Raw genomic sequence first — 27,407 nt, 5'->3', positions numbered from 1 at the left:
GAAGTCCTTTTTTCTTCCCAGTGGCCATCCTTTCAAGCATCAGGATTGGAAAGCTTGGTGGTGTGTAAAGCTTTCTGTGGTCTGCCTGGCAGACATCCCTGTACGTGCGAACAGGACCTTCAGGCACCACCATTATACTGTGCTCTGCAACAGCTCAGAGCCACAGAGGCACGTGGACTATGAGCATTCACATGGTGTCAATTCAGGTAAATGAGCTAACGTCAGGACTTTCTAACCATAAATCACTACCTTTCCCCTCTTTTATAAAATTACACACCCTAAACCCAAGAAGGTTTAAAAGCAAGACAGTTTATTTTGTCTTGGTATTCCCAAAATACAAAGCCTGAAATATGCTTATCACTAATGTTGAATTAAGCATGAAAAATACGGTCATGGGTGACATCTATACCTTTTATAGCTTAGCCAAATCTATGAGTTTTTAATACTGTCTCAATGCATATGACTCATGGAATACATAATAAATGCCCTCTCTCTTATTAATGCCAAACACTAATATTTTTATTCCAAATTATTATCTGACTTATGAAGAGAACTGTAATTGTGGGTCAGCCTGAAACTTACAAAATCCAATTCTCAAAAAAAATCTTAAACTAAAAAATAGTAAGAGGCATCATTACCAGAATATAAGCCTTGCACCTCACAGTTCATCACAACTGCTCTCATCATCATAATAAAAGAGCTACTGCTTGCTAAGCTCTCACGGGTGTCAGGACTTCCCTTAGGCCCTGACAAGAACTATTTTAGTTAATATTCACAACAGTTCTGAAGATGATATTATCACTGTTTTATAGATGAGAAAGATGAGGCTTAATGAAGTAATCTTATACAAGAACATAACCAATAAGCAGTGGGTTCAGGAATGTGACCTCGAAGGATTCACACGTCTGGAAAATGAATAGGTAAAGACTTAAAATTAGCTGAAAACCTAAAATTATTAAAGTGGAAAGAGAGAAAAAGTACCCATAAACCTCAGGATTACCTAGGGCCTTGAAAAGCTCTTCTCGCACAGCAGAGGTGAATTTTCTGACCAGACACAGTGTGGTCACGATAGCAAAGAGCAGATTGTAGGATAGCACAATATAGAAATTTCCCAGCCAGTTAAACCTTCCAAAGTCTCCAAGCAGGTCAAATCTAGTGATTCCTGTTAAAATAAATAAAATAGCCCTTAATGAATTAGGTACAATCTATTTATATAAATATATATTTACCAAGATAAAGTACAAATCAGACCAAATTCCATGGCCTTCCTCATTTCTGTTAGTGGGAATCCTCGGTTACCACAGACAGTCATGGTCCTGCGGCCAACCACAGTCAGCCTAAGCAACTGTCCACGCGTCAGTCTCTGGCAGCGGTGAGCAGCGAAGCTGAAACGGGTCACTCGCTCAGCATTCTCCTGCATCCACAAGAAACCCGCTGTGCTGCTCCTGTGTGGAGAGTGGGTGCAGCCACTCCCCAAAACAGGAAATGAGGCTGTGATGGGAGAGACACTGACAAACTCTCTCCCGCCCCAACGCTTGTCCCACCTCCCTACAGGGCCCTGCTCACATGCCAGCTCCTCCAAGAGGCCACCTGTCTCCTCTACCCTCAACAGCTGACCTGCTGAGGCCCTCCACCCTGACAATGTTTCTTCAAGGCACACACTATCTGAAATGCTTCTTTTCCTTTGTGGTTCATTTACTGCCTACTTCCCGCGGAATTATAAGAACAGAGACTCTGTTGTTTTTAGCCCTATGATCCCAGAACCCAGAGCAATGCCTTGCACATACTTAAAACTTACTACTTAACAAATAAACAGAGTGGTTCCTCTCCAGGGGGAAGAAAACACACATCACATGTGTGAACTGGAGGCTACAGTCCTGTGGGATGAATGGCCAAGGCTGAGATGCAGTGTGAGTGCTGTGTGCGCTAGAAACGCACTGCAGTTGTGTTCTATATGCATCACCACTTAAATCCACCTGGAACATGTAAAAAACAAGCCTTATTTTTTTAAAAGTCTGAATAGTCATTGTATTCAACAAGTACATGCCCTCGGCTCAATACTTCTTGGAAAGAGTCTGCATATGGAAGGATTTTTCTGACTACTGACAGGTAAATAAATAAAGTAAAACAGCATTCAAATGGTCAGTCAAGTGAGAGGTGACGGGACTACTGATGTTCTTTAAGGAAGAAGCTGGAGAGCTCACCATGGCCATATCAAGTTGAACCACTAAGGCCCTGTATATCCAAAATCACGCACCTCTCATTTTATGGGTGGCCTACGAATTTCAAGAACAGCTTTGACTAAACTCAACGTCACCTCATCAGCTAACTTTCAAACTTAACTCTCATCCCCACTCAACGCAATCCCATCACCTCTTATCTGGACAGACTCTATGAAAGTAGCTCGTGGACATGACAGAAAAAGAGCAGGTATCAAAAAGCAGGTCTCGTGTAACCACACGTATCCAGGGCCAATGTATCTGAATCTGAGAGACAATACTCTACCAAAGTAGTTTAAGGAAATACAAGATTAACGGAAACGTACAATAACGTGCTTTTTCAAAGAAGGTAGAAGGGACCCGGACCCTAGCAGCACATACAGCGTAGGTCACACCATGAGGTCATGGCACCGACTCGGCGGCAGTTTCTCTGAGTGAAGACTTACTAAGACTTTGTTAAAAGGAACATGTGTCTAATTATATATATTATTTTTCAAATGAAGTTAACTGTAAACAAGATGCAGTCCTCGCAAAACACACTTCAGTGGGCTCATGGCCCGGGGACCCCAGACAAGCATCTTCGGTCCTTAGAGCCCAAGCCTCCTGAGCGTGCGGTGAGGCACGCACGCACGCACACGCACCAATGGCATCAGGAAGCTCCTTTGAAGAGGAGCTGACGAGTCACAGGGTAACCCTGCCCAGATGCTCTATGCAAGTCTGATCTGGTCTCAAAAATTTTTGATCATACACTACCATTAGCAAAAATAAAATCAGAGTATATATACCTATTACATGTGTATTTTATTTGAAAACTATATACATACTACTCACTGACCTATATATTATTTTATACACAAAAGAAAGACTTAAAAAACTATAGCAATAAAAATAAATACAAGTTCTGATAGCTTCTCCACAGAGCCCAATGACTTACTTTGTGAATTTATGGGGAAACCAACTCTACTTTGGAAGCCTCTGCTACATGCTAACTAGTAATTCAGAGTCACCCAGAACTTGCTGTGTGTCACGCACCCCATGAGAGGGAAGCCAGGGGCAGTAGGTGAGAATTCACACAGTGAGACTGGAAGGTACGTTATGAACAATGGAAAGGTGCTTTCACTAGAACTTCTCAGTGGGCTCACCCTGGTGTCTGGACAGGCAGGTCAAGACCCAGTGGGAAACATGAGAAGAGCAACCCCTCTTGTTAGAGGCTCTGGCCACAGACACCTCAGGTTGGCCTCAGACAGAAACCGAGAAGCCTGGTGCTACTGTGGACGCACTGAGGCTTCAGACAAAACCTCAGAGATTATAGGAGTGAGCTCCAGAAGACTGCTGTTCAGAATTTAACATTTTAGAAATATAATATCAGCTAAGTACTACAAAGCTCTTCAATTCTGAAAATCTTCTAATAGACAAAAAGAAGTCTTAAATAAACACTTTTCTAAAATGTCTAAGAGGATTTTGTCACAGTAATAATTGTAAATTGTACTTATTTCTTTTCCAGCTTATCACTGCGTAAGTTTAACACGTACAGCATGTTTTAACTCATATATACCATGAAATGATTATTAAGATCAGATCAGTGAACATTCATCACCTCAAACAGATACAAAATTTTAAAAGTTTCAAAATTTTTTTCCATGTGATGAAAACTCTTAGGATTCACTCCCTTAACAACTTTCCTATATAACACACAGCAAATAATTGTATTTGTCATGTTGCACATCATGTCCCTACGATTTATCTCATAACTGGACATTTGTACCTGTTGATGACCTTCATCCAATTCCCCCTCCTCTACCTCCTGCCTCTGGTAACCACAAATCCAATCTTTTTTCCTAAGAGTTTGCTTTTGAAGTATAATCAACCTAAAACACTATCCAAGTTCCTATGACGTGACACTGTGATTTGGTATTTCTATACATTTCAGAATGATCACCATCTAGTTTTTGACTATATTTTCCACACTGTACATTTGAGATCCTGTGAATTTTGCAGACCTCATCTCCTGCACCTATTTTTCTCCCCCACTCACCACCCAGCCCTGGAAACCACCTGTCTGCTCTCTGTGTCTGTGACTCTGATTCTGTTTTGCTGCTCATTTTTGTCTTCTAGAGTTCATATGTGAGTGAAGTCACACAGTATCTGTCATTCTCTATCTGGCCTATTGTATCAAGCATGATGCCCTCTAGGTCTAGCCATGTTGCCACAAATGGCAATATGTTAGTCTTTCACGCCTGAGTCATATTCCTGTGTGTGTGTGTGTGTGTGTGTGTGTACGTACCACATCTCTATCCATTCATCTGTTCATGGGTACTGAGGCTGCTTCCGAATCTTGGCTACTGTAAATAACGCTGCAATCAACACAGGGGTACATATTTACTTTCTAATTAGGGATTTCATTTTCTTCAGAAAACTACCCAGGAGTAAGACTGTTGGATCATATGGTAGCTCTGTTTTTAGTTTTTTAGGGAACTTCCATACTGTTCTCCACAATGGCTGCACCAATCAACATTCCCATCAACAGAGCAGGAGGGTTCCTTTCTCTCCACACCCTCTCCAGCATTTATATATAGACTGTTTGATGATGGCCATTCTGGCCAGTGTGAGGTGATGCCTCAGTGTAATTCTGATGTGCATTTCTCTAATAATTAATGATGCTGAGCATCTTTTTATGTGTCTTTTGGCCATCTGTATGTCTTCTTTGCAGAAATGTCTATTTAAATCTGCCCGTTTTTGCACTGGGATGTTTGGTTTCTTGGCATTGATCCTTTGCAATATTTTGGATATTAACTCCTTACTGGATGTATCATTTGCAAATATCTTTTCCATCCAGTGGGCAGCCTTTCATTTTGCTGAGTTCCCTTCACTGTGCAAAAGCCTTTTAGTTTGCTGTGGTCCCATGTGCTTATTTTTGCTTTTGCTCCCCTTGCCTGAGGAAACAGATCTCCCCAAAATACTGCTAAGACCAATGTCAGAGGGAATACTGCCTATGCTTTCCTCTAGAAGTTTTATGACTTCAGGTCTAACATTTACATCTCTAACCTGTGTTGTATTTATTTTTGTGCATGATGTGAGAACATGGTTCAGTCTCCTCTGCATGTAGCTGCCCAGTTTTTCACAACATCATTTACTGAAGAGGCTTTCTTTTCCTCATTGTATATTCTTGCCTCCTCTGTCACAGATTAATTGACCATAGGTGGATGGATTCGTTTCTGGGCTTTCTATTCTGCTCCATGGACACATATGTCTGTTTTTGTGCCGGTACCATGCTGTTTTGATGGATGTAGTATTGTGGTATAGTTTAAAATCAGGGCACACTGACCTCCAGTTTTAATCTTCTTTCTCAAAGCTGTGTTGGTACTTCAGTATCTTTTATATAGTTCCACACGAAGTTTAGAATTATTTGTTCTACTTCGGTGAAAAATGTCATTGGTATTTTGATTGTACTGAATCTGTAGATTATCTTAGGTAGTATGGTCATTTTAACAGTGTTAATTCTTCCAATCCATGAACATTGTATTTCCCTTCATCTGTTTTTGTTGCTTTCAATTTCTTTCATCAATGTCATAGTTTTCTGAGCATGGATCTTTAATCTCCTTATTTAGATATACTCTTAGGTATTTTGCTCTTTTTGATACAATGGTAAATGGGATTCTTTTTTAAATTAATTTTTCTGATAGTTTGTTTTTAGTGTGGAGATATGCAACAGATTTCTGTCTACTGATCTTTATATATTAATATTACATCCTAGAACTTTATGGAGTTCATTGATAAGCTCTATTGGTTTTTTGGCAGTGTCTGTAGGATTCTATTAGTATATGTCACCTGAAAACAGTGATAGTTTTACTTTTTCTCTAATTTAGGTTCCTTTTAGTTATTTTTTCTTGTCTCACTGCTGTGACTAGGTTTTCACCTAGTGTGTTGAATAAAAGTGGCAGGAGTGGGCATCCTTATCTTGTTCCTGATCTTTAATGAAGTGCTTTCAACTCTTCAGCACTGAGTTTGATGTCAGTTGTGGGTTTATCATATATTGCCTTTATTATGTCGAGGTATGTTCCCTCTACCCAATTTGTGCAGAGTTTTTATCATAAATGGATGCTGAATTTTGACAAAAGTTTTCTGTATCTACTGAGATAAGCAATATGATTTGCATACTTTAAGTTTCTTAATTTGATATATCACACTGATTTGCAGATATTTAACCATCCTTGCTTGCATCCCTGGAATAAATCCCACTTGATCATAGTGTGCGATCCTTTTAATGTACTGTTGAATTCACTTTGCTAAGATTTTGTTGAGGATTTTTGCACACGCTGACTCAAGTGATATTGGACAATAATTTTTTTGTGTGTGGTATCTTTGTCTGATTTTAATACCAGGGATGCCAGGGTGACAGTGTGCCTTCCTAAGCAATTGTTTGGAGTGTTTGAAAAGGATAGGTGTTAACTCTTCTCCAAATGTTTGTTAGAATTCACCTGTGAAGCCGTCTGGTCCTGGACTTGTGTTTGTTGGAGTTTTCATTTCTAATTCTATTTCATTACTAGTAACTACCTATTCATATTTTCTATATCTTCCTGGTTCAGTCTTGGGAGACTGTACACTCCTAGGAATTTGTCCACTTCTTTTAGGCTGTCCATTTTATTGGGGCATACAGTTCTTCTTAGTAATCTCTTATGATCCTTTGTAGTTCTGTGGCGTAGGCTGTAATGTCTTCTTTATAATTTCTGCTATTTGGGCCCTCACATTTTTTCCGTAATCAGTCTGAGTAAAGGTTTATCAATTTTGTTTCTTTTCAAACACCAGCTCTCAATTTCATTGATTTCTATTTTCTTAAGTTTCATTTATCTTTGCTCTGATTTTTCATGACTCTCTTCTTCTACTAATGTTGTGTTTTGTTTGCTCTCCTTTCTCTGTAAGATTCTTTATTTGAAATTCTTCTTGTTTCCTGAGGTAGGCCTGTATCACTATAAATGTCCCTCTTAGAATTGCTTTTCCTGAACCCCACAGATTTTGGCTCACTGTTTTCATTTGTCTATAGGTATTTTAAAATTTCTCCTTTGATTTCATCAGTGACCCATTGGTTGCTTAGGAACATGTTGCTTAGCCTCCATATGTTTGTGCTCTGGGAAGTTTTTTGTTTGTTTTTTAATATACTTTTATTTTCTCTGCAAAGGTGATTCAGAGAATTTATCTTTTGGCTACACCACACAGCATGTGGGGTCTCAAGCAGGGATCAAAACCACGCCCCCTGCAGTGGAAGCATGGATTCTTAGCCACTGGACAAATCAGGGAAGCCTCAGGAATTTTTTAAAGATTGTAGCTGCTCTTTAGTTTCAAAGCATTGCTGTTAGAAAAGATGCTTAATATGATTTCAATTTTCATAAATTTACCAAGACTTGTTTTGAGGCTTAGCATGTGATCTATTCTGGAGACTGTTCCTTGGGCACTTGAAAAGAATGTGTATTCTGCTTTTGGATGGAATAGCCTATATAAGTATATATAAATAAATATATATATATATATATATATATACACACACACACACACACACACACATACATACACACACACACACACATATATATATACAGGAGGGAGGCCTGGCATGCTACAGTTCATGGGGTCGCAAAGAGATGGACACAACTGGGTGACTGAAAGTCCATTTGGACTAGTGTACTTTTTTATTGATAATACCAACACTTAAGAAAAAACAGCAATACTTAAAAGTTTTAACAACTTATTGACCAGAGATGTATTAATATGTCTTTTGTTACCCAAATATTGATCGAAGTGTTTCACTATTCACTTACATAACAAATAGTCAGCCACAGGCACAAATTTCTGCAAAAATCCCCTGGGTGAATGACATGTTAATAAAGACTTGTACAAATGTAAAACACTTCAAAATCTCTATTTCTGAAAGACATAAAAGGGTACTAAGGCAGCAAATTTTAAAATACTATTAACCATAAGATAATTTTAATTATTTAATGTTATTTAACTGTCCTTGACATGGAACAACAGACTGGTTCAAAACTGGGACAGGAGCACGTCAAAGCTATATATTGTCACCTTGCTTATTTAACTTATATGCAGAGTACATCATGTGAAATGCCAGGGTGGATGAAGCACAAGCTGGAATCAAGACTGCCAGCAGAAATATCAATAACTTCAGATATGCAGATGACACCACCCTTATGGCAGAAAGCGAAGAGGAACTAAAGAGCCTCTTGATGAAGGTGAAAGAGGAGAATGAAAAAGTTGGCTTAACACTCAACATTCAAAAAATGAAGATCATGGCATCTGGTCCCATCACTTCATGGCAAGTAGATGGGGAAACAATGGAAACAGTGACAGACTTTGTTTTCTTGGGCTCCAAAATCACTGCAGATGGTGACTGCAGCCATGAAATTAAAAGATGCTTCCTCACTGGAAGCATATTAGAGCAGAGACATTACTTTGCCAACAAAGATCTGTCTATTAAAGCTATGGTTTTTCTAGCAGTCATGTATGGATGTGAGAGTTGGACTATAAAGAAGGCTGAGCACCAAAGAATTGATGCTTTTGAATTGTGCTGGAGAAGACTCTTGAGAGTACCCTGGACTGCAAGAAGATCAAACCAGTCAATCCTAAAGGAAATCAATCCTAAATATTCATTGGAAGGACTGTCACTGAAGCTGAAGCTCCAATACTTCGGCTACCTGATGTGAAGGGTCGACTCATTGGAAAAGACCCTGTCGCTGGGAAAACTGAGGGCAGGAGAAGAAGGGGACAACAGAGGATCAGATGGTGGGTTAGCATCACCGACTCAATGGACATGAGTTTGAGCAAGCTCTGGTAGATGGTAAAGGACAGAGAAGCCTGGCATGCTGCAGTCCATGGGGTTACAGAGACAGACACAACTGAGCGACTGAACAACAATAACTACAACTCTCTTAGTCAAACACTGAAAAGTTTATTTCCATTCAGAAGTTCATTTCTTTAAAAGATATACCAGGTAAGAAGCTCAGTTAGTAAGCAGCAGCTAAGCATATGGTAACATTATCTGAATTATCTGTCAATAAAATACTCTTCACAATAAACCATGAAATCAGCTCCCTGCACTAGGATTAAACTGAAAATGTCTTATGCATAGTTCCTTGAATAAAGATCTTTTCTTTATCCATACCTATAAAAGAACTAAGGACAAAACCTCACTTCAAGACAGAGCTGATTACTCCACCTGCAGTATGAGTCAAGAGAATTTACGTTTGTTAGCCCACCTGAGTCAACTTTGACTTTTAGCAAGCATATTCATGTTCCTTAACTAGCAAGAAGTTGTGAGAGAATATATAAAGCTTGACACACTAAAAGGACCATTAAAGTAACTTTCTCAATAAATCATGTTTGCTGGCATATCATACAAATGACTGCCATGAATATCCATGGCTTTAATGAAAGACTGCCAAAAACAGCACATACATTTTGCTATAGAAAGCAAATTTATAAATTGAATGTTCTCTGATAAAATATTGGGATTAACACATTTTCCCCCTCTCTGGATTCCCATAATAGTTAGTATAAATTATTATCTTGACTAGATTTTTAAATTCCCTTCTCTAAAACCAGGCTTTTGATATAAAATTTACCTACACAGTATCAAAAATTAAATGTGACTTAAAGAATATAAAATAATAAAATCCATAATTAATCATGAACATCATTAATTTCAGGACTAATGTAAATAAGCTCACTGTAAATTGTTTTATTTATTCACACACACACAAAAATTCTAAAACTAACAAGAGGTCCCACTTTTTAGGGGTAATGGAAGACAATGTTGTTAAAGGAAAGACTTTAAATCTGACCAGTCTTACTCTGCAAACAAGTTTTCATTATAGTACATCAATTAGAAATATGTTCATTGACTTCGGAGTCCAGCCAAAGCTAAATAAAGGAGACAGTCTCTCACACTTTCATTAATCAAAAAACTGGACAAAATATGCAAACTTGTGGTATTCAAGACCCTGGACATATAGCAATGAAGGTCAATGATGCTAAGAGATGAGAAACAAGCAACGTAGTCCTCTGAATGCCATCAGTTCAGTTCAGTCGCTCAGTCGTGTCCAACTCTTTGCAACCCCATGAATTGCTGTCTGCCATAGCTCCTACCTAAAGAGGGCTTCCTGAATGCAGAGTGGAAAGGAAGAGGGACAGAATCCAGCCGCCTCACCGAGGTAAAGAGGCGCGCTGGAGCTTGGGACAGCACAGTGGCTGGACAGCTGCACAGGGTGGGAACCTGGGAGGGAGACAGAGGACCTCTCTTGAGTATTCAGCTAGGAACTGACGAACACACTGACTGACGAACACACTGGCTTGTGGAAAAACAACCAACCCAGAAATGACACAGATGACAAAATGACTAGCAAGGACATTAAAACAATTATAACCATATTTCTTACACTTTAGAAGTTAGAAGATTGAACCTGATAAATAGAGACATAAAAGACATAAAACAGACCTAAATTAACCTTCTTCAGAGAAAAATTACAATGCAAGATATGACTAATACACTAGATGGAATTAATGACAGATTAGACACTGCAAAAGAAAAGATTAGTAGACTTTTAAGACATTATTAACAGACACTATTCAAAATGAAACAGAAAGGAAAACAAATGAAACCAAAAAAATGAACACGGCATCAACGACTAAAAAAGAGAATGATTATCTCAACAGAGGAAGAAAAAGCATTTAACAAAATCCAACATCCAATCCTGATTTAAAAAACTCCAGCTAAGCAGGACAAGAAGGGAACTTCTTCAACCGGTAAAAGGCGTCTACCAAAACAAAGTAACAAAAACTCCAGCTAATAACAGTTAGTGGTAAAAACCAGAATGCTTTCCCACTACAGTGAGGAACGAGCCAAGAACACCTGCCCTCACCGCTTCTATTCAACACTGCACTGTAGTCTCTGCTCAATGCGATAGACAAGAAAAGCAGGTAAAGGCATCTGTACTGGAAAGGAGGAAGGAAAACTGTCTTTATTCACAGAATCATAAACATCAAAGTAAAAAATTCAATGAAACCTATAAAACAGATTTAATAGAACTAATAAATGAACTGAGCAATGCTGAAAAAGATCAATATAAAGAAATCAATTGCATTTCTATGTACTACAAATGAACTATTGGAAACTAAATTTTTTAAAAACACCACTCACAAAAACATCAAATGTGCAAGATGTAAACAAAAAGCTACAAAAACTGGTGAGACAAATCAAAGAACTAAGTAAGTACAGAGTGTTCAGGGACTGAAAGACTCAATACTGTAGAGATGTTAATCCTCTCCAGTTTGTTCTACAGACTAAACACAATCCAAATCCAAATCCTAACAGACATTTATTTGAAAAATGACAAGCTATTTTTAAAATTTATATAGGAATGCAAAAGGCCTTTGAATAACTAAAACCATTCTGAAAAAAAGAACAAAGCTGAAGGTCTCACAGTACCTGGTTTCAAGTCTCATCATCAGTTCCACTTCAGTCACTCAGTCGTGTCTGACTCTGCAACCCCATAGACTGCAGCACGTAAGTGGTAAGTGGTCTGGTATTCCCATCTCTTTAAGAATTTTCCACAGTTTGTTGTGATCTACACAGTCAAAGGCTTTGGCATAATCAATAAAGCAGAAGTAGATGTTTTTCTGGAACTCTCTTGCGTTTTCGATGATCCAATGGATGTTGGCAATTTGATCTCTGGTTCCACTGCCTTTTCTAAATCCAGCTTGAACATCTGGAAGTTCATGGTTCATGTACTGTTGAAGCCTGGCTTGGAGAATTTTGAGCATTACTTTGCTAGCATGTGACATGAATGCAATTGTCTGGCAGTTTGAACATTCCTTTTGGCATTGCCTTTCTTTGGGATCGGAATGAAAACTGACCTTTTCCAGTCCTGTGGCCACTGCTGAGTTCTCCAAATTTGCTGGCATATTGGGTGCAACACTTTCACAGCATCATCTTTTAGGACTTGAAATAGCTCAACTGGCATTCCATCACCTCCACTAGCTTTGTTCAGAGTGATGCTTCGTAAGGCCCACTTGACTTTGGACTCCAGGATGTCTGGTTCTAGGTGAGTGATCACACCATCACGGTTATCTGGGTCATGAAGATCTTTTTTGTACAGTTCTTCTGTGTATTTTTGCCACCTCTTCTTAATATCTTCTGTTTCTGTTAGGTCCATACCATTTCTGTCCTTTATGGAGCTCATCTTTGCATGAAATGTTCCCTTGGTATCTCTAATTTTCTTGAAGAGATCTCTAGTCTTTCCCATTCAATTGTTTTCCTCTAGTTCTTTGCAGTGATCACTGAGGACAGCTTTCTTATCTCTCCTTGCTATCCTTTGGAACTCTGCATTCAAATGGGGTCTGCATTCAAATGCATTCTCCTTTGTCTTTTGCTTCTCTTCTTTTCTCAGCTATTTGTAAGGCATCCTCAGACAACCATTTTGCCTTTTTGCATTTCTTTTTCTTGGGGATGGTCTTGATCACTGCCTCCTGTACGATGTCATGAACCTCCGTCCACAGTTCTTCAGGCACTCTGTCTATCAGATCTAATCCCTTGAATCTATCTGTCACTTCCACTGTATAATCACAAGGGATGTGACTTAGGTCATACCTGAATGATCTAGTGGTTTTCCCTACTTTCTTCAATTTAAGTCTGAATTTTACAATAAGGAGTTCATGATCTGAGTCATGCTCCTGGTCTTCTCCTGATCTGTATAGAGCTTCTCCATCTTTGGCTGCAAAAAATATAATCAATCTGATTTTGGTGTTGGCCATCTGGTGATGTCCATGTGTAGAGTCATCCCTTGTGTTGTTGGAAGAGGGTGTTTGCCATGAGCAGTGCGTTCTCTTGGCAAAACTCAATTAACCTTTGCCCTGCTTCATTCCGTATTCCAAGGCCAAATTTGCCTGTTACTCCAGGTGTTTCTTGACTTCCTACTTTTGCATTCCAGTCCCCTATAATGAAAAGGACATCTTTTTTGGGTGTTACTTCTAGAAGGTCTTGTAGGTCTTCATAGAACCATTCAACTTCAGCTTCTTCAGCATTACTGGTTGGGGCATAGACTTGGATTACTGTGATATTGAATGGTTTGCCTTGGAAATGAACAGAGATCATTCTGTCGTTTTTGAGATTGCATCCAAGTACTGCATTTCAGACTCTTTTGTTGACCATGATAGCTACTCCATTTCTTCTAAGGGATTCTTGCCCACAGTAGTAGATATAATGGTCATCTGAGTTATATTCGCCCATTCCAGTCCATTTGAGTTCACTGATTCCTAAAATATTGATGTTCACTCTTGCCTTCTCCTGTTTGAGCACTTCCAATTTACCCTGACTCATGGACCTGACATTCCAGGTTCCTGTGCAATATTGCTCTTTACAGCATGGACTTCACTCCCATCACCGTCATGTCCACAGCTGGGTGTTGTTTTTGCTCTGGCTCTGCCTCTTCATTCTTTCTGAGGTTATTTCTCCTCTCTTCTCCAACAGCGCACCTACCGACCTGGGCAGTTCATCTTTCAGTGCCATATCTTTTTGTCTCATCATCAGCCCACATTAACCCAGATGGTGTAGTACTAGTGTAAAGACAAGGACATCAATAGGACACAACTGAGTTCAGAAAGAGACCCACACTCACACATAGATGGACAACTGGTTCCCAACGAAGTTTCAAAAGCAACTGAGTGGAAGAGAATTCTCAAGCTTCAGTAATTGGTTACCATATGCCAAGAAATAAACTTTAATTCATACCTTATACTATATACAGAAATTAACTCAAAATAGGTCACAGACCTAAGTATAAAGCTTCTAGAAGAAAACACAAGAGATAATCTATGTGACCTTGGTTAGAGGAAGACTTAGTATATATGACACCAAAAGCACAATCCATAAAAGAAAATTTGGTAAATCTGATTTCATCCAATTAAGAACATCTGTACTTTCTAAAATATTGGTAAAAGAATAAAAAGACAAGCCACTGAATGGGGGAAATATTTTCAAATCACATATCTTGATAAAGAACCTTTATCCAGAATATGTAAATAGCACAAAAAACTCAACAGTATGAAAATCAACCTAATTTTTAAAACGAGCCAAAGATCTGAATAAATATTTCATCAAAGAAAATATACAGATGACAAATGAGCACATTAGTCATCTGGGAAATTCAAGTTAAGTTCACTACACACCTATTAGAAGGGCTGACCTTAAACTGACTGACTATACCAAGTATTGGTAAAGATGTAGAAGAAGTTTTCGTGCAGAGTTTTCATGCACTTGTGATGCAGACATAAAAATGGCATGAGCACTTTGAAACAGTTTGGCCATTCCTTTAAAACTGAAGTATACGCCCAGGCATTCCATTTCTATTAACAGTTACTACCCAAGAGAAATGAAAGTCTAAATTCATATAATCAGAGACTTAGATGTGAATGTCCATGGCAGCTTCATTTATAATAGTAGCTAGAAGCTGTAATGGAGAAGGAAATGGCAACCCACTCCAGCGTTCTTGCCTGGAGAATCCCATGGACGGAGAAGCCTGGTAGGCTGCAGTCCATGGGGTTGCACAAGTCGGACACGACTGAAGCGACTTGGCAGAAGCTGTAAACAACTCAAATGTCCTTCAGTGGGTGAGCAGAAAAACAAATTGTGATATACACAAACAATGCAATAATAGAAAATAGACTATTGACACATATAGCATGGGTTGATCTTAAATACTATGAGTTAAAGAAACAAAAATAGTTCATAGTAAGTGATTTTACTTACAAAAAATTCTAGGAAATGTGAACTACTTTTATTGTCACAGAAAGGTCAGTGGTTGCCTGGGGACACTGGGGTTGGGGAGGTGGGGGACGGTATGAGGAGGAGCTACCCAGGGCCAGAAGGGAGCATCTGCAGGCGACAGACTTGCTCGCTGTCTTGACTGCAGTGACAGATTCACAGTCACACACGTTAAGGCAAAACTTATCAAATTACACACTTAAAATGAGTACAGTTTACAATATGTCATTTTCATTTATTTCAATAAAGCTGTTAAAATGTATTTAACAGGCTTCACACTATACACTCCATACCATGCATGGATATATTAGTGTATGGCTGTGCCAAATAGATTTAATTAGAAATTCTTTATTTCTGTACTTGCTGTTGTGGTATGAGTCACATTTTACAGTATTTTTGAGTTCCTATCATATTCCTAACCCTACACAGTACTGTAAGAGTTACAAGTAGGTATGTATGCCATTTATTCCCTTCATGGATGTCTCTGTACAGTTAAGTAAAATGGAAAACTGAAAAGCACATGAGTTCCTTGTTGCACACACATGACCTAAATGCTACATGCAGACACTGGGTACACCTGACCATGGCTTTCCTTAAGGAGAACACAGTTTTGTGGAGCAAAACGTGAGCAGTCAGAATACAGTGTGATGAGTGACACGGCAGATATGCAGAGGACTGAGAGAAGTATCCAGAGAAGACGATGGCACCCCACTCCGGTACTCTTGCCTGGAAAATCCCATGGATGGAAGAGCCTGGTAGGCTGCAGTCCATGGGGTCGCTAGGAGTCGGACACGACTGAGCGACTTCACTTTCACTTTTCACTTTCATGCATTGGAGAAGGAAATGGCAACCCACTCCAGTGTTCTTGCCTGGAGAATCCCAGGGACGGGGGAGCCTGGTGGGCTGCCGTCTCTGGGGTCGCACAGAGTCGGACACGACTGAAGCGACTTAGCAGCAGCAGCAGCAGAGAGAAGTATTATGGGAGTATGCAGGAGGGAGCTTAAAGGGGGAGAAATTCAAGGAAAACTTTATCTGTGGAGTTAATGGCTGAGATGACTCTCAAATGACATGTTAGGTTATGCCAGGGAATAGGTGGTGATGAAATTATTCACCACAGACAAAGTAACACACTCAAGGACCTCATGGACAGAGCTGTATTCGATTCTTACCCCAGCACATCAGAAGAGCGCCCGTCACAACCTGAACCAGGGCTGCAGCACTGAGTGGGACACACAGGTGGGCATAAATGCCGTGCTGTGCCAGCGCACAGAGGCTGGACGTTAATCTAACGGCACACGTCTCGGAAGCACTGGGAGTAGGAACACATTGTCACTGCAGGAGAAAGAGGGGAGCTGGGCTATCCATCAGAGCATGAGTAAACGTTGGTGGGGGAGAGGGGTGGAGGATGTGCTCGCCAGTAAGATGAACCCAAACAGACCCAAACCAAGCCACGTTATTATTAAAATGTCAAATATTAAAGAAAGACTCTTAAAAGCAGCAAGAGAAAGACAACTAATCACATTCAAGGGAACCCCCACAGTTCAGCTGGTTTTTCAGTATGACCTTTACAGGCCAGAAGGGACTGGTATAATATATGAAAGTACTGAAGGGAAAAGACAAAACCGAGAATACTCTAACCAGCAAGATTATTAGAATTGAAGAAGAAATAATTTCCCAGATAAGCAAAAGCTAAGAAAGTTGGTTCATCACCACTAAACTGGCTTAACAAGGTACTTCATTACAGGGAAAAGAAAAAGCCATAACTAGAAACAAGAAAATTATAAAAGAAAAAAAAATCTCACCAGTAAAGGCAAGCATAAAGGTAATGGCTCAGTGACCTGTAAAGCCAGCAGGCATGCACGCAGTCATCTGACTCCTTGCGACCCCTGGACTGCAGCCCACCAGACTCCTCTATGCATAGAATCTTCCAGGCAAGATACTAGAGTGGGTCGCCATTTCCTCCTCCAGGAGATCTCGCCAACCCAGGGGTCGAACCCACATTTCCTGCATCTCCTGCACTGGCAAGCAGATTCATTACCACTGAGCCACCTGGGAAGCTCCAGTAAAGCTAGCATCAAGGTTAAAAAACAAAAGTAGTGAAAAACATCCATATCTAAAACAATAGTCAAGTGACACACAAAATAAAAAGATATAAAATGTGATGCCAAAAACATAAAGTGTGAGGAAGAAGAGGGTAAGATGCAGTGCTTTTACAAACTGCTCAAATTGATGCAACCATCAACTTAAAATGGACTGCTCTATACCGAGGAGGTTGTTATGCATGAATATCATATTAGCCTCAAACATAAAAACAGTAAAAATACATGAAAACTAAACAGAAGGAAATACAAATATAACATTAAACGAAGTCATCAAATCACAAGGGAGGGGAAGAAATGAAGAAACAAAGAACTACCCAAAAACCTTAAAAACAATTAACAAACTGGTAATAAATAAGTACCCATAAATAATTATTTTAAAACAGATAAATGAACTAAATGCTCTAATCAAAAGGCATACGGTGGCTAAAAGAATTACAAGACCCATTTATACGCTACTCACTAGAGACTTACTTCAGATCTAAAGGCACACACAGACTGAAAGAAAGGAGATGGAAAACAGTATTTCATGCAAACAGAAAAGAAAAGAAGGCTAGAATAGCAAAACACTAATTCAACATATACATGCACCTCGATGTTCACTCAGCATTGTTTACAACAGCCAAGATATGGAAGTAACCCAAGTGTCCACTGACAGAGGAATGGATAAAGGGCATGTAACACACACAATACACACACAGTTACATGCACACAAGGCAGCATTAGTCAGCCATTAAAACCCTGAAATCCTGCCACTTGCAACACATGGACGGATCGAGAGGTATCATGAAACAAGCCAGACAGAGAAACACAAACACCATATGATCTTACTTATATGTGGAAACTAAAAAACAAACCAAAATGAAAGCAGACTCACAGATACAGAGGACAAACAGGTTGAGGGGAGGCAAGTGGGAGGGTGGGTGAAAGATCTAAGGGGGATAAGAGGTACAAACCTCCAGTTATTAAATAAATAAGCCACAGGGACTTAATATACAGCATGGAGAATATGGTCAGTAACACTGTAATAACTCTGTATGACAGATGCTCACCCTAAGCTTATGGTGGGGATCAATGCATAATGTACATAAGCATCAAATCACTGTGCTGAACATCTGAAGCTAATACTGTATGTCAGCTAGGCTAAAAAAAAAAACAACAAATAAAAATTTAAGAAAAAAACTTACCCTTGGGATAAGATTACAAGTCAAGCCAGAGAACAAGTATTGGCCACCATCTCGATCTAACCGAAAAACATTTCTATCACTACCCCAGCCCTCTCCACTGCCCCCTCACCTCTGGCCACCGCTAACCACTCTCGTCTCTACGGATTTTCCTGTTCTGGACGCCCCATGCGAGAGGAGCCACAGACTATGGAGCCTTTTGTGCCTGGCTTACTTCACTCTGCACAGTGTATTCTAGGTTCAAACACACTGGAGTATGTGTCCAATGCTTCACTCCTTTTTCTCTTTTTAAAACAAGTGTAACACAAGGCTGAAGCAAGAATCCGAAACACCTTTCACACGTGACAGAGGATCTGACCTGTCTTTACAGAATGAGAAGACTTGGAGAGGTAGAGCAAAGCTGGGGAGGGTTGTGGGAACAATGTGAGCCAGTGTGGGCTTGGAGATGGGAAAGTGTGCTTGTAAATATCAAATCAATTTTGGTCATCACTGTTTATATGCTACAAATACATTTTGTCCTAATGTGAAGGCAATTTAACTTACTAGTCCAGATGAACTAATGTATATGAATTTTAATACAAACTAAAGTTAAATGAAAGGGAACTATAATCATAGTCCAAGAACAAACCTAAAGTACTAATTTTAAAACAAGTGAACGTTTAAGATCTCCAATAGAGATCCACTCACTCTCTTCCTAGAGAAACTCTCCCAAGATGGGGGGCCTCCAGAGTAGCTCTCAATGTCATGGCCTCATCTGAAAAACTAAACACTTCCCTGGTGCTTTTAGGGCTTCCCAGGTGGCGCAGTTGTAAGGCATCTGCTTGCAATGCAGGAGATGTGGGTTTAATCCCTGGGTTGGGAAGACCCTTTGGAGAAGGAAATATCAACCCAGTCCAATATTCTTGCCTGGAGAACCCCATGGACAGAGGAGCCCACTCGGCTACAGTCCACGGGGTCGCAAAGAGTCAGACACACCAGTGAATGGCTAACACTAGTGCTTTTGCTTCAGCCGTACTTCCTACTCTCCTCTCCTCAGAGGAAAGAACATGTGTTTAAAACCCAGCTCATGAGCAATCCTTCACAACGAAATATTAAACTAAAACCATACACTCAACCCTCTGCTTTGATTACTTGACAAACAAATCTGATTCTTTTCACTTTTCTTTTATTAAAGGAAATGGAAAGGCAGAGTGAATGTGAGAAAAATTTTTTTCTCTGGTTGTGCTGTGTGACATGTGGGATCTCAGTTCCCTGACCAGGGATCAAACCCATGCCCCCTGAATGGAAGTGCAGAGTCTTCACCACTGGACCCCCGGGGAAGCCCCACGTGAGAGAGAGTAACAAGATGAAAACAGCAGGGCCCTTAGGTGTTGGTACCAGACATGGAGGTTCCTAACGCAACTCCCAACTCTCTGGTTTGGTGCACGGTATAGAAAGTGCCTGAGGACTAAAAGGGAAGGACAAGGGAGGGGAGTGAGGGCAGGAGGGAAGGAGTGGGGAGGACAGACGCACACACACGCACGAATGGGTCCTGCTGTCGGAACGGCCCATGTGAGGAGCTGCGGGACGCCACGTGGAGGACAGGGCTGCGGCCGCTGCCCCAGCTCAGGGAGGGCGGTGGGGGCAAGTGTGTGGGTGAGGCTGACGAGCAATGAGAGACAGTCGAAGGACGGCCGGAGAAGGAGAAGGAGAAAAAGTGAGTGGTGCCCAGAAATGAAGAGAGAGGAGATCTGAGAAGAGGGCTTACAAAGCGCAAGTGCGGCAGAACAATTAAGACAACAGCAAAACCCACACAACTGGGCGACTCGGAAGCCAGAGGTGATCTGAGCAGGAAGAGGTAAGTATTCTAGTTTGAAATTCATTTTCAGCTGACTGAATTCTGGTACAAGAAATGAGTTCGAAACCTCTTCTAACTCCTACTGGGTGGACACTGAAGTCAGGAGTCACATAAAGTAATACCCAGGTGAGAGTTTTCAATTTTCTACATAGTGCTGTGTCTGTGTGTGTGTGTGTACCCAGAAAAAGATTTTAAATAACTATACACATTAAACTGGTTCTTGGAAACTCTGAAGAGGGGACTGGGATTAAAAGTGGTGGTCATAAGGAATTTAAGCCTGAGATCTAATTTTTAATATCCTTTATAAGTAGAATTTGCTCATGTACATACTTATTAAAAACTAATTTTAAAATAGAACTTCCTACAAAGGAGGAGATAGCCTGTTCCTCGGTCTCAGAGTTGGCCATGCACACGTGTGCTCTTAAGTATTCTCAGTCAGGGTGGGAGGGTCTTGGTTCTCAATGCAAACTATAACCTTACTGTGGTTTACATTTAAAAAACTACATCTTATATCTTCCAACTGAATAATCCTAACTGAAATTATCTTCATATGAAAAAATATTTTATATCAAATTAAAATTCAAGGGATTTGAATGTATGTCAACAGCCGGCTAAATTCTTTAGAATGTGTGGCCAATACAACCTTCTCTCAGGCAGGAGGGACTCTGAAATAAGAGCAGCATCAGAAGGACGCGACATGTGGACCCCGGGAACGTGAATGCTGAGGAGTGAGCAGTGGTGACTCTCTGAATTCTTTCAGACATTTGACACAGAATGCTCTCTTTTTACTATTAAAAATCCTAACTAGATACACAAATTTATTGTTCAGTTATAAGACCATTAGTAATCAATCAAAAGTTAGTCACACCACTCATTTATTACTCTCTTCGATGTAACAGAATATAATGAAGTCACATAGAATTTTTTGCTAAGAAATTTTCAATACAGGGCTTTAGAGTTACTTTTACATGAAAGTCATAACTAGGAATATATATCATGATTTATACTTTTGAGTTCTCATTTGTCATGTCTAAGGATCATTTCTTTCTGATTCACACTGGAGAGGGAAAGCTTGGGGTAAAGATTAGTAGTACATTCACAAAACCCAAATAAGGACCTCTCCCTCGAAGGACCAGTGTCTAAACATGCTCCCTCCATCAAGGAACAAAAGAGAATAATCCACTTCATCTCCTGCGAGATGATGAGCTAGAGGGGACCCAGATGAGAAATAATACATGGAAACACCAAAAACAGATTCCAGCTGACTTGGAAGAATAAGTCGGGGTTTTTTGTTTTAATAGAGTAAGCATCCATATAAATTTAAATATAAAAATATATATCTGCACTTGGGCCTTGAATAACTTAAAATTTACAGAAAAAATTTTGAGATGAAACCATAACTATAAAAATAATTTCATAATAGAAATTAGTAACAGTATTTCAAAGTCTATTGGTTGTATCTGAGAAAACTTTTCCTGTTAAGAGATTTCAAATAAAGAATAAGGTAAAAACTGTCAATCCCTCAGTTGTTTCTTGATTAAGAATAACAAGGAACATGTCCGCAATCTCACAAAATTTATTCTCAAATTCACGGCTGCCTTTAAAACATTTTATTATAGAAAATCTGGATATCTATAGGTAATTTACTAGATTTGAGCCTCTTCTATTTTCACTTTGTTAGTCAACCATCTCCTCTAATCATCTTGAGAGTTCATTATATCAAAGAGTAAACTGATTACTAAAAATATGGACATCATAGCCTCAAAAACATTGGATTCTTTAAAAACTGCACACTATATATAGGCAACAAAACAACACTTTAGAAATCATATCCCCTGGTATGGCATCACTTTTAAAAGGTTTTAAAGAGTTCGAATAAAAAATCTCAAGCACAGATCCTTCATGTTTCCCATGGACAAAATGCTATTCTTTCTATTAATTTCATTTGGCTAAGAATACATGGCTAAAATGCTCCTCGCAACCTAATGCTTTGTGGTTAAGTGATATACTTCTAAAATCTACTCAGTGGCAATTTTTAAAATTAGTACAAAATCTTCTCTATTTAAAGATAGGAAGCTATTTCAGAGGAATTCTGTAATAAGTTTGTCACATCACACCAGGCATTCAACTCTAAAGCTATATTTTACACTTATGGCGCAGCAATAGCAATTGGCAAATTACACTGTTTAAAAAACATTTTCATTTTTGAAGCAAAAATATCATCAAATGAATTATTTATACAGGATTTAAAATATTTCTAATTTTCAGTTAAAGTTCTCATTACTAAAAATGATTAAAATAAGAGAAAAACTGCACTTATACAGGTAAATGATAATTTCCCTTGTTCCTTGGTTTCTTATTTAACTGAGAATGCTGGTTGAATTCACAGAAGCAAATGAGAGCACCCTAAGGTCAGGACTCCCTTGTGAGAGGCAATGAGAAAGAGCGAAAACTTTCACAGCTTGGAATTCGGTTGTTAAATACATCCTCTATTCTAGTCTTATAAGCTTTTCAGCTAGTAAATCAAAATCCCGTTATACACTAGGATAATATTCATGACAATTCTCTGTATTTTATCTTCTTAAAATCAAAGGCTCAACTCTAAAGGGTTAACAGAGGAGCGACAAAGTAACTCTCTAGTTTGCATTTCCCATAAGACTAAAATAAAGCTTTTTCTTTTAGTCTAGAAATGTGCTTTTTTAATACTGTGAAAAGCCTCTATGAATCTGTTTAACGTATTTATTTCTTTTCATCTATTCAGTGCCACTGGGCATAACATGTAACGCAGTGTGTGTTGATATTTTGCAAAGCACCACATGACTCACTGTACCTAATACACTCCATTAATCCTGTTTGGACAGCTGGGGCCAGGCGTTTGTTAGCTGCATTTTAATTGTCCCATCTTTCTTTTTCTTCTTTTTATTTATCTCTATGGCAAACTACTCAGGAATTTAATGTGTTGATCTTCAAAAAGCACATTTTGCCATTAATTTGTTTTCTTTGTATTAAAATGGTACTCAGCATGTAATTTTATTCCATAAAATCAGTATATGTTACTATTAACAATTAATCTTAAATAACAGTGTGCAGTGAATTTCATACATGATAAAATGGTAGGTTGGCTACATCACAGAAATTGTTGGACTTCCATAATACAAATGACAACAGCTACAAATCAACTTACAAAAATGTATTTTTCGGCATTTTCAAGATGAGCACACCATAAGCAGATGTCAAAACAATAACAAGTCCTATGACGCAACACAAAGGAAATAAGACCTCTTAAGTAAATGAGCTTTGTGTTAGTCTGTGGAAAGGCAGTCCCTTTTACACTTACACTTAGATTTCACTTTTTACTAAAATATGGAATTCTCTGTAAGAATTATGAAGATCACTATGATGCTTATACTTTGTTGGCACAGCCTGCATCCCTGAGAGCTATGAGTTTTAAATAAATAATGGAGGCAACATAAGAGCTAAAACAAAAGCAATTCAAAGTTACTTGCAATTTTTGTCATTAGCTAGTTGTTAAGGTTGAATAATGGGATTTTAAAAAATAATTTGTGAACGCTCAAGTCAAAATCTGAGACTAGAAAATGGAACAGAACTGCCTAGTGGAAACTTTCGTCTGAAACAATATTTAGCCAATAACTGAGAATACAGTCTGCTACAGTGTTTTACAAAAGATATGAACATCAAATGAAGATTTATTCAACTGTTTCAATGACAAAGTGGAAATGTTTTACTTTTAAAAGACGACCAAAATATTCTTGTACATCGAAAAATTAAGAAAACTATATGAATGGCAGGCAAGTAAAAACTAAGGAGCTAAAGTACACCCTTTAAGTCAGTGTGGGTATGTCAGTGCTCTCAAAGCTCTCACTGCTTTCAAGACTATGCCCTGGACATAAAAGCAGCTTAAAGTACGTTTTACAGATTATCAATTTTTTAAACCACATACTAAATTATACGTTTTTAAAAACACTTCATGTAGGAAAAAATTAGTTTAATATTTTCTAGACATTAAACATTGTTTTATTTAAAACAAAAACAAAAACTTCACAGTTCCTCACTAGAGGACTCAAAAGCTTAACCAGTCAGTGAAAAAAAATAAAGTCTACTGTTTGGAAAGGAATATTTCTAAGCATTTGAAAAAAATCAATGATCTTTATTTGATAAAAGTGCTTGTTTTGGTACAGCCCTATATACAAATAAATTATAGAAGTAAAGGTATAAAATAACGTGGGAAGAAATAATTTATTTCAAAGAGTGATCTTTTGGGAAAAGTTTAGAAGTTTAGAAAAGACACTTGAAAAGGTACAGACTTTACGTGAAAAGTTCTCATTTAAACTTACCCAGTGTTCTTGACATCACAGGCAGCGCGGAGCTCAAAACCAAGATTGACACACAATTCCCAATGATCTGTTATGAGAAATCAGGAAGGATATTGGGCAGCCACACAGTACACGCTTAAGTAAAATCCACTCACATACTGGCAAGTTACTGTACGTTCTAGTTACCTACAGTACTTTGCTAACTTCTTAATGATACTATTCAATACAAAAAACAAAGAGAACCAGAAAGGTTTTCTACAGACATTTAAAGTTCTATTGGTAAGTTCTAGAAGGTATTTATGGTACCTGACACAAAGAGAAAATTGCATTTTACATTAATGACAGAGGCTGATTTCAAAAGGATTCACCTAACAGGTTAAAAAAGAATTAATACTTCAATACTTATGACTCTGTTTTTAAAGCCAAGACTACAGCCCAGGATATACAATATCTACTTCTAATGTAAACTAAGAAGTAAAGCCAAAATCCAGAAATCTAAAACACCTAAACTCTAGCAATTCTATTTCAATATACCCTATGCTTATTCTTTCATTAAATAAAAGATGCCAGAAGCACAGATTAGCACTCACGTTTACTTATGCTAAATATCTCAAGAAGCTATAACATTTTAAATAGACAGAAAAAGATATGTAAAAATAACACCTTCCCTTTAGAATATGCTGAAAATAAGGAAAATCTCATAAAAAAAAAAAAAGAAGCCAGCCGCTCCTGTGATTCTTCATTGTCAGCCTGTGGGAATATTTTACAAATGCAGTCTCTATATAAGATAACAGCCTTTGTTACTCAGAAGCCGATGACATATTGTAGAAAGTCAAATTAGCCTCAGACTACAAAATGTTTCTGAATAGAACTCTTCCGTCTTGCTTTAATTATTCAAATTTGAAATACTTTGTCTCTACTACTTGTAGCAACTAAGTTCTTCAGATTTCAAACAAGCTCCCTGAAGTACAGTCAGCACAATCAAAGTTACTCATTAGCAATACGTTTTCTTTGCAGGAAAAAAGGGTCCTTTCAGGAGCCTTCTATAGCTGGTTAACAAGCTCTGCGGTTCTCCGCATTTACAAGTGAATGGACACCATCCAAATTAAACAGAGCACATCCTTTTCCCACTCATTCCGCATTTTGAAAATCTTCCAGTGTGTGTTTACGCAACTCACAAACAAATACCTAGAACCGCAAGGAACCATTCAGGGCGACCACTAAATAAAACAGTCCACTTGTCCTGGAAGGCAAAGAGGGGCACAGCCACCTAAGACTTAAAAGGACCTTACCTTTGTCATGGTTGTGTCGTCCTTCTTGGGAATGAAATTTCCAAAAACTCGGAGGCTGTAGAAACCGACGACAGAGGACACCATGAGATAGCTGTGAGAATCAAGGAAAAAACTCTCCGAAGAATGTTTCCTCAAGTCCTCAACAGGCCCAGAGGAAAACAGAACAAAATGCCACTCAGAGTGCTTGAGGAAGACTGACTTGTGTTTCTTGCAGGAAAGTGTCTTAGTAAATTACCACTGTCCCAGAAAACTTGTTAACAGACAGAACTTCAGTTAAAGAAAGGATACAAAATCAAAATGATTTCAAGTGCAGCTCCCACAAAACCAAAAGCAGAAAGAGAAGCATTTCCTATTCCAGGCCCCTGGGGGGGAAAAAAACACTTTTCAGAATTCAGTGACACTATTACATTTGGTTTCCCTAAAATTGCTGTTTCATAAATATAGGACAGTTGAAATTAGAAATGTTTAATACCCTGGAATAACATCTAGGCTTTCAAAGGAGAATAAAACACGGGATGAGGCTGAACTCACCAGCGAAACCAGCCACATGGTAACACTCAACAAGCTCAAACATTTCTGTTTCGTCTCAGATACAATTTAAGTCACTTATCAAATGACATGATGTGTGTGTGTGCGCGTGCGTGCGTGCGTGTCTGTGCACGCACGTTTAATGGTGTCCAACTCTTTGTGACCCCATGGAATTTCCTAGATGAGAATACATCTGGAGTGGACTGCCATTTCCTCCTCCCGGGGATCCTGCTGAACCAGGGATTCAACCCGCGTCTCCTGAGTCTCCTGCACTGGCACGTAGATTCTTTATCTGCGTTTATCGTTAAACCCTAAAATACTCTTGGGAAAAAAAATCTTTAAATATAATAGTACAGTAAGAATAGAACATTAATTGTCTGAACCCAGAGGCAACATATAAAAAGTATACAACTAAAGTCCGTCAGGAGTAAGCTGAGGACAGAAGACAGGGAATGCTCGCATCCCGTTACTGCTCGTCAAAGTTTCATCCCCTAAGGAGTTCAGGGATTTAATCAACACAGATCTTTCAAATGCAATGCTGCACCTTGTTTCCTAAACATTATATCTATTCTCAAAACCTACTTTTATCTGGAACTTAACAAAACAAGCAAGAAAAGCAGTATTTATTAAAAGGCCAGAAAGGCAAAAACTCATTTCCTACTGAAGTAGGGACAATTTTTTCTAAGCTTACTAATTAAAGCAACTCTCTGAATACGAACTATTATTCTGGTATCAGCTTCAATGACACGTAACAGATACACCAGGATAATTAGGAATATAAAGTCAGCCTAATGAAAAAAACAAAAAACAATAAATAACATTATACATATTATTTATACAACCTAATTTGTATAGGCATACAGAAGTTAGAATACTCATTGAAATTTCATATATAAATAAGGTAAGGGACAAAGAATTTGTCAATTTTTGTCAATCTTTTGAAGAAAAATAAATAATGCTAATAGAAATCTTATTAACTCAGATGGAAAACACCTTGGAAACATTCTCTGTCTCAAGAGAAGGCCTACGGGCAGGAGTAAGACGCTCGGATTTTATTACACAATCATAAACAGAGCCCACCACGTGTC

The 27,407-nt window shown here is 38.7% G+C and overlaps 1 protein-coding gene across 7 annotated transcripts in view; it reads right to left on the bottom strand.

Annotated features, from left to right (window-relative positions):
* LMBR1 (limb development membrane protein 1) overlaps nt 1-27,407 on the bottom strand; it is a 133,068-nt gene that overhangs the window by 4,478 nt on the left and 101,183 nt on the right. For 5 of the 7 annotated variants that reach the window (XM_027538470.1, XM_027538471.1, XM_027538475.1 and 2 more), the window contains 4 exons: nt 26,080-26,153; nt 25,792-25,882; nt 24,521-24,587; nt 1,001-1,162 (listed from right to left, as the gene is read on the bottom strand). In XM_027538470.1, the coding sequence (XP_027394271.1) occupies nt 1,001-1,162; nt 24,521-24,587; nt 25,792-25,882; nt 26,080-26,153 (394 nt within the window). Of the gene's footprint in view, nt 1-1,000; nt 1,163-23,204; nt 23,417-24,520; nt 24,588-25,791; nt 25,883-26,079; nt 26,154-27,407 lie in introns of those variants that run through there. The other 2 variants (XM_027538474.1, XM_027538472.1) reach the window with 2 other exon arrangements.

The sequence above is a fragment of the Bos indicus x Bos taurus genome, chromosome 4 (assembly GCF_003369695.1).
Source record: "Bos indicus x Bos taurus breed Angus x Brahman F1 hybrid chromosome 4, Bos_hybrid_MaternalHap_v2.0, whole genome shotgun sequence".
Lineage (NCBI taxonomy): Eukaryota > Metazoa > Chordata > Mammalia > Artiodactyla > Bovidae > Bos > Bos indicus x Bos taurus.
This window is presented reverse-complemented; position numbering and strand designations above follow the sequence as displayed.